Below are 24,223 nucleotides of genomic sequence, written 5' to 3'. Positions count from 1 at the left end.
GGTAATTATTACTATTATAATATCGAAGGGACGTTACCAGAATAGCTCAATTGGTCTTTTGTTCTTGAAGAGCAGTTTATCAACCGCACGTCTCTTATGTTTGTAGAACCTTTAACCGAGAAACACCTTAAGGACAAAATCAGCTTCATCTTTTGAGTCACAGTCACCTGAAAGGAGAAACATTTGCTATATTCGCTGCACGTGTCTGTTCAGGAGTGGCTTCGAGCTTCTCCCACCCAGAGACAAGAGGGTAGCGATGCAAACTTGTGTTTGGAGGGTCGTAGGTTCAAATCTCACAGCTGAAGTTCCATCGCCCGGCGTGCTGCGCTGTGACAGCCAATTCCCTTTAGTGTACGGTTCACTGTGAATAGGATGGGCTAAGTGTAGAGCAGTAATTTCCCCAAGGGAATCAATAAAGTTTTTTACCACCGTGCATTCCTTAATGCCATATTTGACTCATCAATGTAGAGGATTAATATGCACCCGCACACAGCAAATAACAAGCAACCAAATCATGGCGCATCTGTGCTCCTGGTTTATTAATATGTTTGTGTACATGTTTGTTTTAGTGTCAGTCCACAGTCTGTGGGATGTGCTTTGAAACCCAGCGGACGGTGATTTTCATGGCAGCGCCGATCGTACGTTGTCATTTATTTAAAAAAAATAATATATATATATATATATATATATATATATATATATATATATATATATATAAATATGTATGCTGTTTTTGTTGGATGTTTTCTATGAGAAGATAAACATTCACTGCAATACAAAATGGATTATCTGGCAGCGAGATTCTGGAGTCGCCACCGAAAAATATAGACACGTTTGCATGTGTGTGCTTTTTGAAGTTTTGTGTTCATGTCGCCACAGTTCGGGAATTCTAAATCACGTTTTATGCTTGCATCAATTTTCAGTTTGAGTTTTCAACTTTATTACAATGCCTAGTTTTTTTTGGGGGGGAGGGTGAAAACTGACTTATGGAAAACATTCATTTAAATGAATGGAGCCATTGATGTATTATAAAAGTCACAAAGCATTCTCATTCTGAATTAGAACAGCCGGTGGTGTCTTGTATGAATACAACAGGGAATGTCTCAAGGCAAAATCCTTTAAGTTGAACAAAGTTTGCATTGACAGATAAGTAGACGAGGATATGACACATCTTATGGGGGGGGGGACTGAAGACTGATGCTCTTAATCAGCGCTAAAAAGGAACTGTCTTGTGCTGTTAGTCCAGTTTGGAAAAGCACAAATGGCATGCTGATGACTGCAAAACAGTATGATCGGACATCTTGCCCAAAACTTCCTGTCGCCACGATGACAAACATGCACACTTTGCAGCTCAAATGATTAAAAAAAAGGAAAGGAAAGGTAGTTTTCTGCTTCTCCGCTTTGCCCAAAAATGACTTCCTCTACTCCCTCAATGCCAGTGTCGGAAGTTTTTGTGGCGAGCACCTGACAAATGTTAACCTTATATGGTGCCCTGCTGTGACAAAAAGAGGAAGTCCCCCCCCCACCCCCTCTTGTGTGTTTGCGGCAAGAAAAACAAAAAAAAAAGTGACAACCTTGTGGCTTCAGTAGACGTTCAGCAGCTGCAGGAGGCACTACAGAGCAGCATCGGCTTCAGCCCACACTGTGGCCTCAGCCTCAGGAAGTGCTGATTTTCATTTTTACGTCAACACGAATGTGCATAGATGGAAGATATTATTTCACTTTCTATGGACACGAGGATAAAGATATAATAGAAGCAACAAATAAAGGCCTCGATCATTATGGTTTCCGGTAACTCAAGGACACGTGATTGGATCCAGCACATATTGGGATAGGCTGATGCGCACACAAACGCAACCACAAACACACACACAGACGAACACACACACACACATTTGTTCTTCTGAAAGAGGAGGAAACTGGATCGTCCTCCTCTGCAGTTTCTACTCACTGAAACATAACGGAGAAAATGTGAATTCCCCTCTGATCACAAATACCCACATGAACAAACACGAAGGGGAAAACCGCCTAAAGACACCCAAGTCACAATCGTACATTTATTATCAGTGTATCTGGGTAAGTAGGAACCAACACCTAACAAGCCAAAACTGCATAATTTCACAGTCCGCAGGGGTGGGGGGGGGGGGGGGGGGGTGAGGCTGATTTCCTTGAGATGACATCCCATGTGACTGATCTCGCATTCCTCAGATTGTTGTCATGTGACAACCTTAAAGATCTCCTTTTATGGACGCCGGCATTAAGAGGAGGGCGGGGCCTCACTAATACACACTGAGGTCAACAAATTTACTGACAGACACACACACAAAGCAAGAATGCAGCCTAAGTGCTGTACGTTACGGCGCGACGGCTCACAGAGGGCTGCCAACTTACACACAAACAGCCAAATAAACAAAAATGGCTGCAGGAGAGGAGTTGTGAAGTCAGACTGTCATCCGCTCAGAGCTCGGCCTGACAGTTTTCTCATTTGGCTCTTGTGATGACATCGGCAGGAAATCAGTGTAGGCTGTAAATGATGCCAATGATTAATTGCAAATATGCACAGAGGTTTACGATCTGTTGTTCACAAAGCTCAACAATAACCTTACATTTCTTATTAATCAACATTATTACTCAGAGCTTCTTCTATACTGCTTTTATGTGATTTATTTTTGTATTGTTCATGATCTCATGGTTGCCTTAAATAGAAAAAGCTCCAACTGTGGCCTCCATCTCATAACACCGTGGTCATTGTGCCGACTTCCACATCTTCCTGTCCTTTTCTCTGCATCTGTGCCTCGGCTGGATGTTACAGGAGAGCACGTATCTCCCTCCATGTCTCACGCTGACACATTACATCATACCATTCTCATATAACCAAAGTGCTGCACAACAGCACCATGTACTCCTGCTGCACAGCCCCGAGTGGACTTTGCCCAACAACCTCGGCGGTGAAGGAAGCCCAGTGTGAACTAAGCTGGACGATCGCTGCCACGAGTGATTAAGAGGCTCCAAGTCACACGTTTCAAACACGAACCGATGACTGACTGGACCCGCCACACGTTTCTGTACGTGCTCATTGGGACGAGATGGAGAGAGAGAAAAACAAATGAAAGGGGTGATCAATGAGTACATGAAGGCACCGAGGGAAAAGTGGTGTCACAAATGGCGATGATCTGTTTCCGAACTGAAGAGAAAAGATGGAGAAGGCATCGGAGTAAAGGTGTGGCAGTTTTCTTCTAAATTCGCTACAGGGCTGCACATTCTGCCGCCGGTCTCTCAGAGCCTGATCTCAGTCTCCACTTCCTCCTTTCCCCCACTTCCTGCCTCTGCCGCTCGCCTATGCCCTTATATGGCAGCCGCAGGCGGCCAATCGGAGACGCGCAGGCAGCCCATTCAAACAGCTATGAGGGGAAAGAGAAGGGTGGGAACCGCAAACAGAAATGGGCAGCATCGGGCCACACAATGCAATAATGTCCACTCACTCTCTCACACACACATAAAGCTGCCGGCCGGCTCATGACGAGACAAAAAAAAAAAGCCGGCGACACAATACAACAAAACAAAGCGTTGCGTGTAAAGTTCACTCAGCAGTTCAGGGGTGCCGGCAGCACACTGCAGCACCGCTCTGGAGTTGTTTTTGGGTGACGAATGTAGAGGGCGAGCTCGGTTACTATGCAGAGGAGAGGAGAACAGGGGGGGGGGGGGGGGGGTTACAGATAAAATTCCTTTACATGTGCTTTAAAACCTATTTCTCTGGGAAAAAAGAAAAAAAAAAACAACCTAATCCGTGCAGAGAAACTAAGTGACAGTGAGTGACACGAGAAAAGATACGGAGAGAATGAGGAGAAAAGACAAATAGGAAAAGACTCGGCGGCAACGCGGGCTGTTATGTTATGTAAAGAGCTGACTGCCAAGGACTATTGACCAAAAGAGCATGGGCGTGTGTAGGTGGCTGACCTCTCTCGCTCTGCTAAAACGGAGAGGCCAGCAATGCAATAATGAAGATCAGGAAGTAAAGAGTGCAGCCGTGGCCAGTGAGAAGCCTCAGAATTCCCACATGGGCCAATCCAAAGGCTTGGTACAGCGCGTGAAAGGAGCCAATCTGCGAGGAGGAGTCCTCCCACCAGACAGAGACAGATGGCAGAGGATAGATAAGCCTTCCTGGGTAAAACCACCATGCAAGGAAAAGAATAAGGAGTATGTGAGAGTTAAATACAGAGAGATCTGTCATGCCTCTTGTCGAGAGCAGAGGATAATATATTGCTTTATTATTGACGACCTTGTTGTATACGTTCCAGACAAAAAAAACCTTGAATATTTCTATTTACTTGTGGAAGCCTTGCAAAATGACACTATCCAAGTCAGCTCTATGGTAAATTGTTTCGATTATATATATAGTGTTTGTTTATCTGCTTGTGCAGCCCTCAAAACCCTTCACACTGTTAATCACATTAATGGAGGCGGCTGACATGGACATCCAACCATTAGGAGCAATTTTGAGGTTCAACGTTTTGCTCAAGGTCACTTTGGCCTGCAAACTGGGCGAGACGAATAATACAAATGGTCAAATTAACATGTGCATGTTGTCAGAGTGCTCGCATGCTACTTCTTAAAAAACCTTGACAGTGTGCTTATGAAATATTGAGGAAATGCAAATCGGTCAATCTGAACAAAGTTCCCAAATGTGTCAACTGGGCTCCTGCTGGTAAACACAGCAAGATGTCAACACGTACTGGCTGGACATGCAGCAATGCAATTGGCTTTGTCATCCGCCGCACGGTTTGCTCAATACCTTGAATGAAATCTCACACCCATAAAAGGCACCTCAATCTCTACAGCCGGCCAATCGGGAGCCAGGACGACGCCAGGAAGTGAGGTGGGTGCACAGGAAGAGGAAGAGAAGAACACAAGACAAGAGTCCCTCGTGTGTGTGTGGGTCTACAAGAGGAAAAAAAAAACGAGAGGAGCATCGCCTCAAGCTCTGCATGTGGTTATTACGTTAGTCCAGCCATTATAGACAAGCTTCCTTTGTCTGAAAAAAAAAAAGTCTGCAAACTGGGTTATACACTTCAAGCTCTTGATGAGATTTCGTCAGTGTAATCATATGATTATATTTCGGGAGGAAAAAGGAAAAAAAAAAAAGCATAGAGACAGTCCAGTGCAGCCTAAAAGAAGTCATAGATTTAAAAGATCTTGTCGAAGTCGTGACGGACTCAAAAGGTGTTTGGAAGCTCGTCAGCGCGTGCTGAGATGAAACTCAAGAAATCAATTACCGAGGAATAATCTGACATGAATCATTCATTAGGGTTTGATAAATGACATAAGAAACTGGTTGGGATGCCGTAGTGGGGTGTGACCAATAAACTGTTGTTGGATGTGAGTGTGTGTGTGTGTGTGTGTGTGTGTGTGTGTGCATTTAGCGAGCGGGGGAAGGGAGGGGGGCGGGGAGGGGGGGGGGGGGGGGGGGGGTGAGGCGAGGGGTTAAGAATCCATTTGGGCTGTAAATGGGAAGCTAATCCAATCGAAGCACGAAGTAGCCAGCTGGCAGGCAGGAGACACACACACACACATACACACACACACACACAGCTGGTAACTGGCCCGTGCCTTGAGTCAGACTGTCACCACGGTGACCCAAGGATCAATGACGCTGCACTACACCAATCTATTGGCTGTGGCACAAAAGAAGGGGGGCTGATGGGTAGGAAGGGGGTGGGGGGGGGGGGGCGCGTTTAAAGCAGGAAGGGGATGGTAGGTGGCAGGGAAGGGGGGGGGGGGGGGGCAACTGAATAGGACTTCCCTCTTTGAAACTATGAGCAGTCACAGATGGCAAACAATTGGTCAGCCGGTCACTTTTCACTGCAAAGACAAGAGAGAGAGGGAGAGGGGGTGTGTGAGACGAGCTGATAGAAATGCACGGTAAGCAGGATCACAAAATGGATGAGAGAAGGAGTGTGCGAGAGAGAGAGAGAGAAAGACAACCAGTTGGTCTTTAGTTAGATAGATATCAGTCTGATGTGCAGCTGGCAAATGTAATGAGCATAAAGTGTCTTGCAGGGATGATGTTTAGCATCGCTCCTCCACCCCCCCCCCCCGAGACAAAAAGTCAACTGTGTATTTCTGCTGACTGTTGCACAAAAATCAACTCAGTGATGAAGACTGGCAACGTGACGATCGCTAACGTGCAAAAAAGTAAAAGAGCCGACATTCATCCCAAGCAGATGAGATCATCAGGCCGTGATCGGAGGAGTGACCCGTTTGTTTGTGTTCGGCTTTTTTTTACGGATCGAGATAATGAACGTGCAAATACTGGTTTCAAAAGAGTATTCCACCGCAAATGGAGAAAGGGAAGCGTCTCAACTCTTTTGCAAACTCAGAAAAGCTTTGGAGGTCATGTTGGGGTTTAAAGAGTTTACTCGGCCATAAACGGCGGGATGAGTGTCAGCGCTCTCTGGTCTCGTTCATCATTCAGACATTACGGTCTCATTTAGCCACCTGTTCGCGGCTTGTCGCTTTAAATGCCTTCAAAACATCCTGACTTCTGTTACAATAACTTGAATTATTGATGCATTCATACCAGCAAATGAGAGCTCATTTGGCTGCTTCCCTTTTCAGGGGTTGCCACTTCTTCTCACTGGGGTTTGAACCACACTGAAGGTCAAGACTTGGGTCTTATGTTCCATCAGGAAACTAAAAGATGAAAATCAACTGACATTTTCTTTTTTTAACCAATAAGCCATTAAATGGTCCCTCCTCTCTCAGATTAAGGAATTGGAAGTGCCGAAATGCGAATTTATTTTCAGTTGTCCCCTTGTTCCTGTTGCACTCTTATCAAGATGACGGCTGAATCCCGTCTTGGCCTCGACCTTTCACACCCCACTCACATTCAGCCTCGCAGTGACGTGAGAATGAAACTCCAGGAAGTCACAAAGAGGATAATTCCCCCCCAAAGAAAGACATTAAAGAAAAATCTGTTGTCATCTTGTACGTCTCCTATTCTCCGACTCAATCTGGGCTTTCACTCGGATCCCATTTGATGGTTGTGTCTCGTGCCCTTTGCCTCCCGTTCCTCCTCTGTCGTCCACATTTGCTTTCAAGCCTCGCCCGAGGCTAATTGCGACTAATGTTTTTTGTATTGAGCCGCAGTCTAGTAGGAGTTCGACTCAATGCGGCAAAATGTTCAACTGCATGTGCGTGAGTGAGTGGGTATACGAAGAGATCTAGTATTCATGTATTCCTTCCCCCTATGGTCTATATAGCCAGCTTCGCCCATTAGCAGCAGGTCTCTCGCGATTCCTCAAGCTCCACAATGCAAACATGAAAAACCTCTTGCGTTTGACCCCGGTGCTTCAGAAAGAGGAAGAATAGCAAGTACCATAAATGCAGAAAGTTCTGAGAAAGACGGTAGTGGAAGTAAGTCAGTCAAACGAAGGCGTTTTGAGTTAAGTGCAGAGAGAACCTTCAGCCGTCTTTGCTCATTACAGAAACAGGAAGTTGTGATGGGATGGGGTTAGTACACAGGGAGTGGCAACACTGCAGAACAGGCTGGGGTTTTGTTTTGTTTTTTTCTCTGCTGCTGCTCATGGCTGACAGGGTCTGTTACCATATTTGAAGAGAAGAAAAACAAAAAAACAACTTGGTGACGTCACCCAGATGTCACAGCCTGGAAAACACTGAAGCTATACACAACCATGTACACAGCAAAAGTCAAACTATAGTCATCAATTTCATTCATATTGTGTTTCACACGACAACATGTCGCAAGTAAAACTTTGTGTGCCATATATCAACTTTTTTTTTTTTTTTGAAATCACGCTCTTTTGGGTGTCAATGAGTAGAGTCAGAGATACATGACAAACCTAAATCATCAAAGTTGAAATGTCTCATTGAAGTAGTACTGCCTAGATGTTAGTGTTTTGTTATCTTGACTAGAAAAAGTAGTGTGAACATGATGTTTGTGCCAATAAAAGCAAATCACACGTCCATGACGTCCCTCACTCGCACCATACAAGTAAGTACAGCTCATCGCCGACACCAAAATTACTCGCGCACATTAATGTGCAGTCCATCAAAAATAGCTTTGCTTATGACTGGATGTTGTCGTTTAGAGTTCTTTGAACCGCTGAACCGAACAGAAAGAATATAAACACACGTGCTGCAGGTCCTCAGTGGGTTACTGATTGACTCGTCACATGGCTGATGTGCGTCCTGACTTCAGCAGGTCAAAGGTGAAAAGACACGAAATGACCTGCTCTTTAACATACACCAGATACGTGAGTCAAAGGAACCGCCGAGCACACAATGGCACAACTCCATGTTATTCAATAGGGTGGGGGAAATTTTCTCCCCAACTTCTCAAGACACATGAAAGATTACTATTGAAGCAAACTCAAAAAGTGTCCCTTTTTTTTTAAACAAAAAGGTGGAATTTTTCTTTGTAATTCTACTAGTATTTACTGAATCAATAGCGAACCGTACAAGGGCACAGAGTCCAGGAAATAAAAGGATTTCCCGGACTCCAAACTTTCACATGAAATGTAGTACAGTCGAAAAGCACAGCTAGAGAACTGAAGAACGGGTTCACACAAAACTGGGTCTAGATAATGCAGAAGAGGTTCATCGAACCAGGATCCGTGTGGTTCACCAGAGCTTCCTTTCTCTGCGAAGCAAAATTTGAGGTGTCCATGTTTATATAACACAAATAACAAATGACAGTCGTTGCAGAGCCGCTCACGGGTAAGATGTGTTATTAAAGGACGGACTTCTGGTTAAACGTTGCTGTACTTTCTCATTTTCGCTGACACGCCTGCCCGCTTGAGCTTGAGCTTCATAGCGAAGCTCCTTGTTTGAGCGAGAAAGTGAATAAACATGCATCACAGTCAACAAAGACCAGAACAAATTAGTGACTTACACGAAGTGTGAAATCTTTGACCCTGTAGTAAGATAATCATTTCCCAACATAGATTATATGTGCAGTACGGCCTTCACATGGAAGAGGTCCAACAGACGGAGATAAGAGGCCTGAAGCTAAACCGTCAAGGTTTTCTCCGCCAAGACGTTTAATGAATGGGTATGAATTCAGTGAATGAAGCGTATGAATGTGTTTCACCCATGCCAGCATTGTCAGACCCGAGTAAGTGTGAGTTGGGATGGTCCAGGTGGAGCCTGTTGGCTGCCTGCCCGCCACAGAGGGAAAACAAAAAAACAAAAAGAAACAAAAAACAGAAGAGTGGTTCCAGCAAGAGTTGCAAGTTGAACAACTACACATTTGCTAACAGTGTCCCAACTCACTCCGGCTTGTGTGTGGGCTTCCACGCTCTGTCGGAACAGTCAAAACACAACTCTCGAGACTGAATTATGACCGTCTTCAGGTGCACGCTCGCTCTTCCCGACGGCGGAAAAAGGCAGGTTCAAGCCTGCAGCTTCCACTTGTTTCTCACATTAAAGTGTCACTTAGTTTGACAAGTGGTTTAGTTAAACAACCACTCATCATAGTAATAGCTACTTCGCACAACGCCTCAAGCGACGCACTATAAACTCCCGTCTGGAATAAGAAATCCTGGAAAAAAATTCATTAGGTGGCTCTATTGCGGCGAGGACCTTGGCGGGAAGGTCCAGGTTTAGAGATTCACATTTAACTGGCACTGGTGGCGTAAGGATAAACACACACACACACACACACACACACTGTTGTGATACATGAGAAGAGGAGTCCTTCCAGGACAGTATTCCAAGCACTTGGCTCGTAGAAATTCCGAGTGAAGTGTTGACAACATGACACTTTGCCAGAGAACTCTCACTACACACACACACACACACGTACATAAACACACTTACATAAACACACGTACATAAACACATGTAGACCCAAAGTCCTGTGTGAACTGACGAACAACTGATTCAGTGGTGTTACAAAAAAAACAAACCAAACCTGAACTCTGGTTTCATTATTTATTCAGGAATAACTGCAGAGGAACAGGTGATACTATTCATTTTTTCTTTTTTTCTTTACCTGAATAAATACCGGCCTGACCGGAAGAATGACGCACTTTTTGTATGTGTGCTAAAGTGCAGCCACACGCGGGGAATTTGGACAATAAGACACTCCCTCAAGGTCAGATGAAATATTTCCCAGACAATCCTTGATGATGCCATTACAGCAGAAACACTCCCTTCAGCTTTGTGTCGATGAGTTAGAAGGGGGGAAAAAAAAAGTCACCTAAGGGCCTCTTATTTGTGTCATCGAAGTCATGCTTTTACAAACGTGGAAGCAAATGTACATGGAGGTTTAAAGATGGACTATCAACGGTGACACTGGAATCTCAAAAATAAACACTTGGAGCCAGACGAGCTTTGATCCGCTCTAACAACCGTGTAAACTCTGAACAACGCGCTCGTGAGTCAGAGTCTCGCAAAAAAAACAACACAAACTTGAAATCTGACTCAGCATGAATAAATATAAAGGTGAAGCACTGATGTCATGGAAAAAAAAGAATATGCTCGTGCCACTCTGGGAGGAAGGCGACATATTATTGCTGAAAAATCTGGGAAATGCCAGATCAGACCGCAGTTTTGAAAATGAAGCGACTCTTTAATAATACAGGATCACTGATCTGCACCTATTTTGAGCCACGTGGATGAACGCTATGTTGTCCATTTAAAGACACTTTTTAACAGAGGAACAGACACAAAGGGATTGATGCAACCAAGAGAGAGAGAGAGAGAGAGAGCGAGAGAGAGAGGAAGAGGAAGTGATCCGGTACCAAGAAGAGAAGTTGCTGCATGTCTCAGTAGCCACACAGTTACGGCTTTAAATGGCAGTGAGCCCGCCCTGGCATTTTCCTTGTGTGTATGTTTTATGAGTGCAGTGGATGAATAAATAAGTACACCAGATGTTTTACATATGAAGGATGAAGGGATGAAGGGCTGATGAGGAAGAGTACACTCAAGGAGCGGAGCTTTATTGTACAGAAACCCCAACACGCCGGGGTGCGATTGAGTAATAAACCTCAGTGTGGCAGTGAATCAAGAATGGAAAGTTTACTAGCCCACGGTTTTGCCCTGAAACGTGAGTCTGGGATGGTGTCACCCGGGCCTCATTAGGCAGGATGTGAATAAGACGGGGTGAAGTGTAAAAAGTCCACCAAAGAAGTGGAAACAGGGGCGGCGTGTGTCTTGTTTTAACCCGTCGGGGTTGATGGATGAAGCTGAAGCTCCAGAATGGTGGGTCTGAATGTGAGTAGAGTTTCAGTGCCACCATGACACAGTGGAACTGCAGCCAACATGGCTGGAAGGAGAGTAGTCAATGATCAGCATAGAAATATGCCAATAAAACGACACGCCTCTGATAAACTATCGTACTTGAAGCAGAGCGAAAGCGCCAACGGCGGCGTTTTTTTTTTTAGAAGGGGCCCTATAAACGGACTTTAGTTAGAGTATAGAGCACATTTTATAACGCGCTTTATACCGTTCGTCACATTAACTCATCCTCACAAACCCACGCCCATAGAGACAGCTGCCATGCAAGGTGATCCATCCCCATTCGGGGCAATTCGGGGTTCAGTGTTGCTCAAGGACACTTCGACACATACGAATAGGGCGAGGTGGACGATCGAATTCCCAACTTTGCGATTAGAGATGAGCAAGTCTGCCAACGGATTCCTTCAATGATAACATACAGTCGTGTCGCCATTTGGCACAACACGCTTGTTTGATCAATAAACTAACTTCGTAAGCAGGAGAGAGCTGCATGTGGAAAAAGAGGTGGCCTACATTACAATGAGTGGTCATTCCCAGCCCTGTGTGTGTGTGTGTGTGTGTGTGTGTGTGTGTGTGTGTGTGTGTGTGTGTGTGTGTGTGTGTGTGTGTGTGTGTGTGTGTGTGTGTGTGTGTGTGTGTGTGTGTGTGTGAGTCATGTGTTTGACCCGGTGATGCTGTGACTCCCACTGAGTCCACTACAGCTGGCTTTCAAAGAGTGGACACCAACACCAGCACCATGTCCACCCTGTCTCATGTCAAATATCCTGTACTATCAGGCTGGGCGAGACGGAAAGAAGCAGGGTGGGGGGGGGGGGGGGGGGGGATGAAAGTCTTGGGCCTATGCAGCCTTCACAGGGAGGAGTCTTAAAGTGCTGAGTTCTTTTAATTGTCAAACATGTCCAAATGCTGCAAAGAGTAAAGAAAGACATATTTTGCACCCGGTTGAAGTTTATACCTCTTTTAATCCGTACATAAAACACTATATGAAGAGATTAGATCTACTGGGCCTCGTAACATCAATCCGTTAATTTTTATTTGCCTCAATCCTTCCCCGTTATCGCCTCTCTCTCTCTCTCTCTCTCCCTCCCTCTCTCTCTCTCCCTCTCAAATCGCCAGCGCTCAGTGCACCACAGCGTGCACGCGACGTGCCCCAGTGCATGACGCCGGACCAATCAGAGGGCGCCATTCCGAAAGTTTACCTTTTATGGCTCGAGCCGGGCGACCGAGGGGGTATAAAAGCGGAGCGCCCACAGCTAACGGATTCACTCTGAGCGTCGTCTCACGCAGCTCGTGCGGGATATCATTTGCCTGAAACCGGTTCCCTTAAAGCGAAAAGCCCCCCCACCCAAAGGTAAGAAAGACAAATATATCCACCTCGCACATGTTATTTGGATGTATTCACAACGTAAACAATTGAGGTATTTGTTTTAGCGCAGCTCAAAGGAGTTTATTTTATTTTATTTTATTTTTATTACGAAAGATGTCGGTGGCCACGAGGCTCTTTGTCCTTTCACATTAACTGGACTCCTAATTGAATTTATTGCTCTTTAAATGTTTTATTTGCTCTGAGTAGGGGGGGAAATGATTTGTACGGGGAAGTAATTTGAAAGCTGCGATTCACAGGTGTCCCGGGCGAGGCCGGCTTATGGTTAATGATGCACTTAACGGTTAACGGTAAAACCGGGGCTTTGTGTGGTTTTCTCCCTTGTCGCCACTCCTGCAGTATTTTTTGGGGGGATTTGGCTCACGTCTCGTCAACACCCCAGCAGGGTGGGGTTTTTAATTATTATTTTTTTTTCGAGTTGATGTCTGGATCCCGGCTGCTCCCTTTGTGCGCCCGTTGCGTCGGGGTGTGACCTACTTTAGCACATTAGCATAGCCACATCGTGCTAACACGCCCTTCAGCCTCCTAACGGTGGCAAAAAAAAAAAAAAAAACATCCCTCAAATATTCCTCCACCAGTGCACGATTCTCGTGCGTGTGTGTATTTAATTAAGAAATCCCAGTCAATGATGAGTAGTTTCTTTTCTTTCTTTTTTTGGGCGATTAAGTTAAGATTTATAAAGGCCTCCTAAACTTGTGAATTGACAAGTTTATTTAAATGAGCCTGGAGGTGAGATCACGTCTGGGGTGGCTGTATGTTAATTTGCTGTTGGGACAGCTCATCCGCTTCTTGCATAAAGGCGTGGCTCTCAGGAAATGAACCTCTGATTTGCGATTCATGCAATGAGTCAACCATAAGTTCATTATGCAACTCGTTCTCTTGAGTCACTGCTGAAGTCGTTTTAATTTGGATTTTTAATTGGATCTATAGATCGTGTCTGTGCAGTAAATGACGCAGTGGTATAAAAAAATGGGGGTTAGAAAGGGGCATTAAACGCGATGTGACTGGGCAACAATGGGAGGGGGGGGGTGAGGGAGGGGGAGGGGGGTGGGGGGGGGGGGGTGACTGGAGAACCGGAGGGAGTGGTCTCGTGTCCAATGCTCTGCCGCTCGCCACCGCGCCGGTAGCCGCAAAGCTGCTCAAACCCGAACCATGTCCTTATATGGTAATATCAGAACGCATCGCCACTTCCTTTTGTCTGGCGGTGTGGAATGCGGGGCGCGCGCTCCACCTAGTGGCCGGTCTAGTGAACTGCAGGAGAAGTCGGAACCGGAAGTGAGTGAGTGAGCGAGCGCATGCTGCGTCGCTCTACACGGGAACGGCTTCTAATTCTCCTTGTAACGCTTGTGTTTCGTTTTTTTTTTTTTTTATTTCACAGTTCAGCCATGGAAGATGAAATCGCCGCACTGGTTGTTGACAACGGATCCGGAATGTGCAAAGCCGGATTCGCCGGAGACGACGCCCCTCGTGCTGTCTTTCCCTCCATCGTCGGTCGCCCCAGGCATCAGGTCGGTTATATACAAACAGTGAACCTCGAAGTTTAATGTTAAATGCTACATGTCCAAGTTAAAAGTGGAACCACGTGTTGAGTTTAACTGCACTATATGAGCAAATCCATGGATGCTAAGAGTTTTGTGCTAAAGGAGACATGCAATTTATACATTAACATTTCCAGCAGTGTTTCTATTTTATCTTAACTATTTTCTGGAGTTTAAACTGCAATCTTTATATTATAAACCGCTTTACAATTGCGCAATGTTTTTACAAGGCTAACATAATTGGAATGCAGTTCTAATTATCTCTAATGGATCAATTTTAATGAACTAAATTGTCTTTCCACAGGGAGTGATGGTGGGTATGGGCCAGAAAGACAGCTACGTTGGTGATGAAGCCCAGAGCAAGAGGGGTATCCTGACCCTCAAGTACCCCATCGAGCACGGCATTGTGACCAACTGGGACGACATGGAGAAGATCTGGCATCACACCTTCTACAACGAGCTGAGAGTCGCCCCAGAGGAGCACCCTGTCCTGCTCACAGAGGCCCCACTGAACCCCAAAGCCAACAGGGAGAAGATGACCCAGGTACACACCCCTTCACTTATGCACATGCAGAGTGATGTCAGTTGGTGGATCAGTGTTTACTTCAAATAGTCGTTCATTTCCCCCTGGTTTCCTTCTCCATTCCGTTCTCACTGGCTCCTCCTCCTCCTCCTCTCCTCCAGGACCTCTCTCCTATAAGATGATCTATCATCAACAGGTCTCTTGACTGTGTGCTTTTACCTGCACTTGTGTCTGGTGTTGATCAGAGCTGCTCGATCAGCACTTGTTAGACATCTGACATGCACAAGTGTGAAGGAATGTTTACTCTTCTGCACCTTATCTACTAACTTCAGTCTGAGCCTCACACCGATGCATGGAGTGGGTGCAGTGATCACAAACTTGGATGTTTTAACTTTGACTGAAAATATTGACTTTGTTTAATTTTCACTTGCAGATCATGTTCGAGACCTTCAACACCCCCGCCATGTACGTTGCCATCCAGGCTGTGCTGTCCCTGTATGCCTCTGGTCGTACCACTGGTATTGTCATGGACTCCGGTGATGGTGTTACCCACACAGTGCCCATCTATGAAGGCTACGCCCTGCCCCACGCTATCCTGCGTCTGGACTTGGCCGGCCGCGACCTCACAGACTACCTCATGAAGATCCTGACAGAGCGTGGCTATTCCTTCACCACCACAGCCGAGAGGGAAATCGTGCGTGACATCAAGGAGAAGCTGTGCTACGTTGCCCTGGACTTCGAGCAGGAGATGGGCACTGCTGCCTCCTCCTCCTCCCTGGAGAAGAGCTACGAGCTGCCCGACGGACAGGTCATCACCATCGGCAACGAGAGGTTCCGTTGCCCAGAGGCCCTCTTCCAGCCTTCCTTCCTCGGTACGTAACAAACCTGAGCCCAAGAAGCGGCGCAGCCTGAACATCTTGCCTGTTCCATAATGTGTTGTACTTGCATGTGCTTACTTTATTGTCTGCCCTCAGGTATGGAGTCCTGCGGAATCCACGAGACCACCTACAACAGCATCATGAAGTGCGACGTCGACATCCGTAAGGACCTGTACGCCAACACCGTGCTGTCTGGAGGTACCACAATGTACCCCGGCATCGCTGACAGGATGCAGAAGGAAATCACAGCCCTGGCCCCCTCCACCATGAAGATCAAGGTGAGGATATTGACTTGGAATCTGTCTTTTCTTAACTGAATGTAACGTTGTATAAATGTCTCTGAGCAAGAATCAAGCCTAATGTTTTACCTTTTTTTTTTTCCCCCCTCAGATCATTGCCCCACCAGAGCGTAAATACTCTGTCTGGATCGGAGGCTCCATCCTGGCCTCTCTGTCCACCTTCCAGCAGATGTGGATCAGCAAGCAGGAGTACGACGAGTCCGGCCCCTCCATCGTCCACCGCAAATGCTTCTAAACAGACTGTTCCTCCTCCCCTTCCCCAACCAAACGCCCGACAACTTCAGCTCTGTGCAAAACGACCACACCACACATTTCTCATACACACTCAGGCGCAGAGCCTCTGACCAACTCATTGGCATGGCTTCAGTTATTTTGGCGCTTGACTCAGGATTTTAAAACTGGAACGATGAAGGATACAGTAATGTTTTGGCTAGGTATTAAAAAGCACCCCAGGGTTCTGCAGTTGCATCTGGGGACTTAAAAAAAAAAAGTTCACGGTTGTTGTTTTTTTTTCTTTGAGTCATTCCAAATGTTTGTTAACTGCATTGTCCAGATCCATGATTCCAAATGTTAACTGCATTGTTCAGACACGTATTTGCCTCTGTGAAGGCTGCCCAGTGGTTGGCGCATACTTAAACATGGTTGTAGTATCGCTTGTATGTAAATTTATGTCTGGGGTTTTTTGTACTTTCAGCCTTAAAAAAATATCTTGGTCCTGTTTAATTTTTTTGTTTTTGTTATGCAAAACCCAATCGTGACCTCTACTTCCCCCTAATGGAGGTTTCATCCCTGGGGTGGTGGGGTAAGGGGTCTCGAAGTGATGGGGTAACATGGGGTGCCAGACCGGTGGGGCCAACCTGTACACTGACTAAACAATCCCAATAAAGTGCACATGTGTTCCGACATGACTGTTGACTCTTGTATTGCTTTTTGTTTGACACTGAAGCTTAACATGCAGTTAAATATTGACCAGGGAGGCCGTTTCCTCTGAAAATGATCTAAAGACAACTTGAAGTCACCAGAAGTTTAACGAAGTAACAAGTGTTTTCCCATTAGAGCAGTCTTTAATACAGATTCCAGACCTGCTACCTTCTGTATGTGAAAATAGGCTCAGAAGTTATTGCAAAAAGTGTTCAACCTAGAGATGTTTCCTGTTTTTTTTACCAAGTATAAAATACCAGAAACTTTAATGTTCTTGCACAGCTGGCTTCAAAAAGGCTTTTCAAGTTTCGCATGTCCCCTACTCTTATATTGAAGGTTTGTAGTAAACACTCCATAGTAATAAAATGCCCTGTTCCAATCTCGGGGTTCAGGGTTTTTCTGGAAGTCCCCAGGCAGTTTGATTTCCTAATAGTCTCAAAATGTTTATTTGCATCTATAACTTACCTGTAGGTGTGAGCATGAGTGTGTGGGACACTCAAAATGGGTGACTGGATATGTTCTGCACTGCCAGTCCATTATTTTCTGGTTGTGGGGTAATTATGGCTCTTTTAGTCATGGAGGCACCCTAATTCATGTCTCTTAGCACTGACCTTTAGTGACAAAGAATTCTACACCACTTAAGTACCCATTTGCAAGTCAATTATTGTTTCCCTGTAATAAATGCTTCATTTTCAGTTCATAATGGCATAACTAGTATAAACTACATATCCATTCATCTTGGTGATAAGTCTGCGTGGCTTTATCTTAATTACTCCAGGTGAAATTAACAACTTACAAAACTCATTACAGCAAATAAGTAGAATGTTTTGGCATTAACTACTACATAGATGCTGATGGTGTACTTTCCATGCATAAGTAGAGGCTGTATAAATTCTGGCACATCTAAATGCAATACGCAGCATGTAATTGCATTTCTGCAGCCAATAAATGTCTTCTTTCAAAAGATAAAATTCAAAATCTAACTAGTCCAAGATGTGTTTTGATTGTAGATATTTCATGTATGCAGATTAAATCAAGAGCCCTGTATTTACAATTCAATTTAAATGCTATTTTTTAACTTCACTTTGAAATCTGGTACATTTTAAACTGTAGTATTCCACAATAGTTTTCAGTAATTGTTTTCCTTCGGTCCACATGTCCATACCTCCAGACGACGGAAACATCAGTCGTCAGTTTAGTAATAAATAATACTGTGATGAAATGCAAACGTTTGTTCTAAAAAACGCTCACAGAAGCGTGACCGTGTGTCTTTTCACGCGTCTTGTGTTTCAGGGTGGCTGCTGCTGCTGCTGACCCGTTTGCTGCAGAGTCACCGGGCTCAGCCGACTGACCAGGGCTTAAAGGTCACCAGAAGCTCTAACGTGGCGTCCAAGTCACACGATGACGTCAGTCACTAAATGTCACATCAGAACCTCTTTATCTTCGACACCGGGGCGTCTCGTCATAACTTAACATGTGATTATACGTCCCTTTGCAGGATTATTATGTCACTTTATTAGCCATTGCTTGAGACTTTGTTCGGCCAAGAGCCTCTCCAGCACTTTTTCCCTGGGACTGACTATATTTACAGCAGTTGCACCGCAGAACCACCAGATGGCAGCAAAGTCTCGTTTATAGTCATGAACATGAGGCGTGACCCTCCAATTTGTTTTCCCCTTTCTCAATATTCGGATACAGAATAACTGTTAGGCACAAATCACGAGTCAGATTGGTTTGTTTTTCAATACGCGTATCTGCAAAATGTGTCAATTCCAGCCTTTTATTTGCAAATGAATATTGGTGTGATGGATAGTGAACTCGACACAAGTGCACAAGGCCGGGCTGTCCGATCAGTGAAAATCGAATGTTTCATTGGACAATTTCTCTACTTTTGGGGGAATCAAATCATTCACGGATCCTTGTACTCTTCCCTGTGTGCGTTTAAAGATGATCTCCACGTGTGCGACTCACAGAGATGAAAGGATAAGAGGGATGTTGAAAGGTGGGTGGCGAGAGATGGTGCAACCACACCCTTGTGCTCAGTGCACCATATCTTGTTTCTGTGTATGACACACTAGAGATCCAGCACTGGCTTCCATCAATCAGGCTTGTCCCACTCCCTTGCAGTAGTCTGGGCTGCGCGGCGGGCCTGCGCTGCGCGCGCACGTCGCCGATACGGGAAATATATGCTGGCATGGAGGTGAAGTTGTAAATCCACGCATCAAACTGGGATTGGTGGTGCATTCGCGCACACACGAAAGATCAAGTGTGGCTGGGTGTTGGAAATGTATTCCATCTCACTGCAGCACCCACCCACCCACCACCACCACCACCACCACCACCTCCTCCACCTCCACCCCACTGCACCCCGGTGATTCTGCTGAGACTGCTTCCCTCTGATATCCTTTTACTGCCACGCCAGCAAAACACTCTGCCAGGGAAACTGTGCTTGGTGTGTGTGTGTGTGTGTGTGTGTGTGCGTGTATTTGTGTGTGTCATTTATGGTGAGTGAATGAGTGCACCTTCAGCACTCCTTTATATCGCCCTTGTCTTTCCTCTGCGTAGGTGTGTGTGTGTGTGTGTGTGTGTGTGTGTGTGTGTGTGTGTGTGTGTGTGTGTGTGTGTGTGTGTGTGTGTGTGTGTGTGTGTGTGTGTGTTGTGTTCCATGCCCAGGTGTGAGCGCTGCAGGTGTTTATGAATGAGTCGCTCCAGCATTAGAGCTTCAACAAAAAAACGCCTGTTCCAGCACAATGTCTCCCTCCTGAGAAATATCACCCAGAGGGGGACCAATTTGTCAGGAATCGAGGCTCCCTGTAGCCCCCCCCCCCCCCCCCCCCCCCACATTTACTACAGCTGTGTGAAGCTTCAGAGAAGCTCCACCGGTCGGGTCACTGACTCGCGCCCCCCACACGTGCAGTTCTTATCTCGCCCCAACAGATGGGGCCGCTGCACTACACGAGCCTGTTCGGCCTATAAAGTGGGTGAAAGGCAAAAAGATGGCTACCGCTGTTGACAGAAGGAGGCCAGGAGAGAATAATAGATCATATTCAAATAAAGGGCATCCTCTTTTTAGTAAGCCTTGGAGTGATTTCCATTCTACAGAGAGCGGCGGGCTCGGAGAGGGCGGTGCTCCCCCACCTCGCGTGGTTTGCCCCCGGTGTATATTTGGTTTGATTGACTGACAGCAGATGGGAAAATGTTATGTCTATCGGTGAATGGCTGACAGACTGAAAGCCTTAAAAAGCCCTCGTTCCACATCTCGTTCCAATCAAGCATCCCCCCCCCCCCCCCCCCCCCCAAGATGGGTTGGCAAAAATATTCCCCACCTTCGCCAATCCTGAGTAAGAATGTAGGATTAGCAGTAGTGTGTGTGTGTGTGTGTGTGTGTGTGTGTGTGTGTGTGTGTGTGTGTGTGTGTGTGTGTGTGTGTGTGTGTGGCAGCAGAAATGCTTTTTAAAAGGATTCAGTGACCCTGACACATTACCGCAGAACTTTTGAGCTCAGCACATTTGTGTGACTGTTGCATCAGTGTTTCCTTATGGCCGCGGTTGGTTTTCTTGAGAGAAACCTCACCATTCCTCAGAACTTGAACCACACATGTGAGGAACAGGAACAGGCACCGAAAAAAACACACACACACACACACGCCCTGTGCAATTGCAGGCTTGCCCACACACACACACACCCCATCCACGCCAGCAGCCATCCTCCCCCCAGTCCATCTTGCTTCCAGTGTATGTCTTTGTCACAATACAGTATTTTAGACATATATGTTGTTGTTTTTTGCCGTGAAATTTAATACAAATGTTCTTTATAGTATGAGCACCAATATGTTTCTCTTGTCTCATATATTCTGTGACGTCACTGGGGGGTCTTTTATGTCTACTGGATGAATACACCCCGAGATTAAATTTGATGGAAACTGTCTGTGACACTAAAAAAAAAAAAAAAAAAAAAAAACGAGAACCCCCACCTGAATTAAATTCACGAAAAGCGGGAATACCGACCAGTGGCAGTGGTTTTTAGTTGTGTGAGCGGACATCTCTCCTCGGTCTGCGGTCAGCTGTTTGTCCCGCGGGACAGAAGAGTCCACAGCTCGCCATAAAAACCCTGATAACTTATGCTGTCTGATGATTGGCAGGTACCCCATGAGAGCTGTGTGTCTATATGTGCCTCAGTGGGGGTCGGTGTGTTTATATATGTGTGTGTGTGTGTGTGTGTGGTGTCAGTCATGTCAGACTGCAACATGTTTATTGCATGCACCCCCCCCCCCCCCCCCCCCCCCCCAATCCTCATAAACCATGGGCATTGCAATGAGATGTTTTTAAACCCCTGGTGCAGCAGCAGTGCAGGAGCTTCAATACATGAACTCCTCTGGAGGAGCACGAGCTATAGTATGATGAATGATTTAGCCCTGTGGGCACGCAGCTCTATGGTTGGGGTGTGTGTGTGTGTGTGTGTAGGGGGGGGGTGCTTCGGGAGTGCTCACTACATTTTGTTTCATTGCAGCTCCTCATTTGCTCATGTACGCTATTCTACGTTCCACAGGGGAGAACACGAGTGCACGTTGGGTGCAGATGAGCACATTATTATCCACAAGTGAGAGTGGAAGCGCTCTCGCTGAAAGGTGCTTATGCAGGAAGGACACCCGTGTGTAAATATGTATGTTTCCTTTTTACCCCTCAGAGGACTGATCCCCCCCCCCACCCACCCCCCAGCTGAATCAATCAATGGCGTCTCCAGGCTCAGTCCCCTGTGGGTTTAATGCAGCCGCATGCCCAGAGAAAATCAGATAGTCTGTCTGCCAAATCAAATCATTTACCCTATCCTTCAGCTGATGAGACAGAATTAACCCAAACTCCAGCAATGATATTTGGTCAGCGCGCAGCTGGGGTCTCGTGTGAGATATTCAGGGGAAAATTTTTTTTAAAGATTGGAGGCAAACACATCAGAAAAAGGGAAGCAAGAAAAATAAAACACAACAGTTGGAATCAGATGAGGATAAATAAAAAATGTTCTCATTCTGAATAAAAAACCATGTTGGAGGAATGAAACAGAAAGGCTGTGGTATTATATTGACTCAGCAGCGTTCAGGCTATAAATCATGGTTTTGCTGTACTTTTCCACCACATTCCCACATGGAAAATGAGCTCAAGGTCCCAGTTGGTGTATGGGCTGTAAAAAAAAAAAAAACGAAAAAAAAACCCCCAACATGATCTACCAAATGGTCCCATCTGTTTGTGAAGTAAGGCGTGCTTATGACAGCCTTGTCCTAGAAATAAACACGGTGGATATTGAGACTCTGCACAAAACTCTACATTATTTTGAAGGTTAGCTTTTAACACAATTATTTATTCAACAATTCACTTCATATCAAATGGATATCACAGACGGGACAAAGTCATTATTCATGTAAATCTAAATGATGCGCATGAAACAATAATAATAATAATAATTTTTTTGGACAAGGCGTTTTGCGGAATGTGTTTGTTTTATATGAAAATACTGCTTTCTATATATTTGTTCTAAATGCCACCAAGGCTCCACCACACACGGATCAAACCCACCTCGGAGGGGACAGACCCCACACAAAAAAAGCAAGGAAAACAACAACAACAACAAGGGAGGGGAGAGACCTGCCTCCTGCTCGCGGGGGGAAAAGAGAGCAACAAAGGGGCCCTAATTTGAAGGCACTGTCTCAATTCCCAGTCGGAACGATTTTGGAGAACAAAAGGCCGGCTTGGTCCCCTCGGACGGTCCGGCGGATCCCCGCCCGGTTGGTCGTGTCCCTCCCCAGGGTCCCGTCAGGGGCGACGGGCTTCTCCTCTCTCTTCGGTGGATTTTTTTTTTATTTTTAAATTTTTTTATGGTCCGATCGGACGTCAGATAGAGTCACGCCGAAGTACGACCACCAAAGGAGAGTTGGATACGATGTATTTGTCGCGCATATGTCCGCGGCAGCCGCACCGAGAGCCTCCGCCGCTCTCTCCCGGCGCTTTGCTCTCAGTTGAAGCGCTTTCCTCCTCTCCACCAGAGGGCCGCCTTGAAACCGGCAACCCACGCAAGAGGAGGGGCTGGAAAAGAGGAGACAATGGGCGGCTTGAAACCGCCTCCGATATATATATATATATCTTTTTAAATCAACATTTTTTGCAACTATGTAACGCAGAGAGTGAGTGATGCACTTCAAAGGAAACGTATGGATGATGATGATAATAAAAAAAGAGATATTGCGCATAAAAGTGGCGCAACAGGGTCACGTGAGCAGGTTGTTTGCGCCAGAGCGGAGACCAAAGGTTGACCCCTCTCTGTCCTCTCACCTTCCCCTTTTGAATTTTAACATAATAGTACTAAATGATGAGGCCTTCTGATGCAAATCGGTGCATGTCGCAGAGCGCATTATGCGCAAGGAGACACCCAGCGTTGTTTTACCTACAGCCTGGTTTGGACATTTGCATATCGAAAGCCTGGCATTATTCCTTGCTGTGAGAGGGCTTTCGGGAATTTTAAAAAAGAAAAAAAAAAAGAAAAAAAATGCTGCCATGGCTAAGGCGACAATAACGACACTTCTCAGTCGGTTTCTTGGCTGATGTGATAAAGGTTCTGCTCTCCACGATTGCTGAGCGACGGCATATAATTAATCAGCTCGAGCTGAATGGAATTGCAAAGATAATTGGACATAATGGAATAACGATGTCCCATAAAGCTGGGGCGAGTATTATCTCCTCTCATCAAGAGCTCGATTTTGGTCTTTAATGCAGAAAATGTGACGATCAGAGAGAAACGAACAAGTTTTATACTTTACTCTAATACTATAATGAATCTTTTTTTTCGAGTGTGTCAATCAGAAAACAACGCAGAACCCAGATAGTTATCTGAAGGGTTGATTTAATGCTTGAAGTCGAGTTTTTATAAAAGGGGGGTGGGATGTAAATTTTGGAATGGAAAGTAATTGCAGAGTGTAAGTTAAACATACAGTGCTCACTCGAGAGAAATAATAAACTGATGTCAGCATTAAAAGTGTGGGAAAAGATCCCAACGCCCCTGTCATCACAACCTGCAGGTTTTTTTGTTTTTTTTTGCGTCTTTAGTTTATAATCAGCGTGGAAATGGGTGGGTGAGTGCATGGACACACACACACACACACACACACACGCACACACACACACACACACACACACACACACACACACACGCACACACACACACACACACACACACACACACACACACACACACCTAGGGAGAAACCCACTGCTTGTTTTGATCACCCAGTCTTGAAGGGAGAGGGGGTCCTTGAAACTGCCCAACCTCCTTGCTCCATAATTGGTTTTATAGAGCTGGCAAGCGGCCAGGGTGCGTTGTTTTTTTAATACACTGGGGGGGACGATGATTGACGCGCGGCTCAGCCAATCAGAGAG

General features: G+C 45.7%; 1 protein-coding gene across 1 annotated transcript; it reads left to right on the top strand.

Moving 5' to 3' along the window:
* Positions 1 to 12,499: 12,499 nt before the first annotated feature.
* actb2 (actin, beta 2) lies at positions 12,500 to 16,789 on the top strand. Its single transcript, XM_080511009.1, has 6 exons — positions 12,500 to 12,610; positions 14,022 to 14,151; positions 14,486 to 14,725; positions 15,138 to 15,576; positions 15,679 to 15,860; positions 15,973 to 16,789. Exons 2-6 carry the CDS (start codon positions 14,029 to 14,031, stop codon positions 16,114 to 16,116), a joined length of 1,128 nt encoding a protein of 375 aa, XP_080367135.1. The 5' UTR covers positions 12,500 to 12,610; positions 14,022 to 14,028; the 3' UTR covers positions 16,117 to 16,789.
* The last annotated feature ends 7,434 nt before the right edge of the window (positions 16,790 to 24,223 follow it).

This window comes from Blennius ocellaris, assembly GCF_963422515.1.
Source record: "Blennius ocellaris genome assembly, chromosome: 16".
NCBI classification, from domain to species: domain Eukaryota; kingdom Metazoa; phylum Chordata; class Actinopteri; order Blenniiformes; family Blenniidae; genus Blennius; species Blennius ocellaris.
This window is presented reverse-complemented; position numbering and strand designations above follow the sequence as displayed.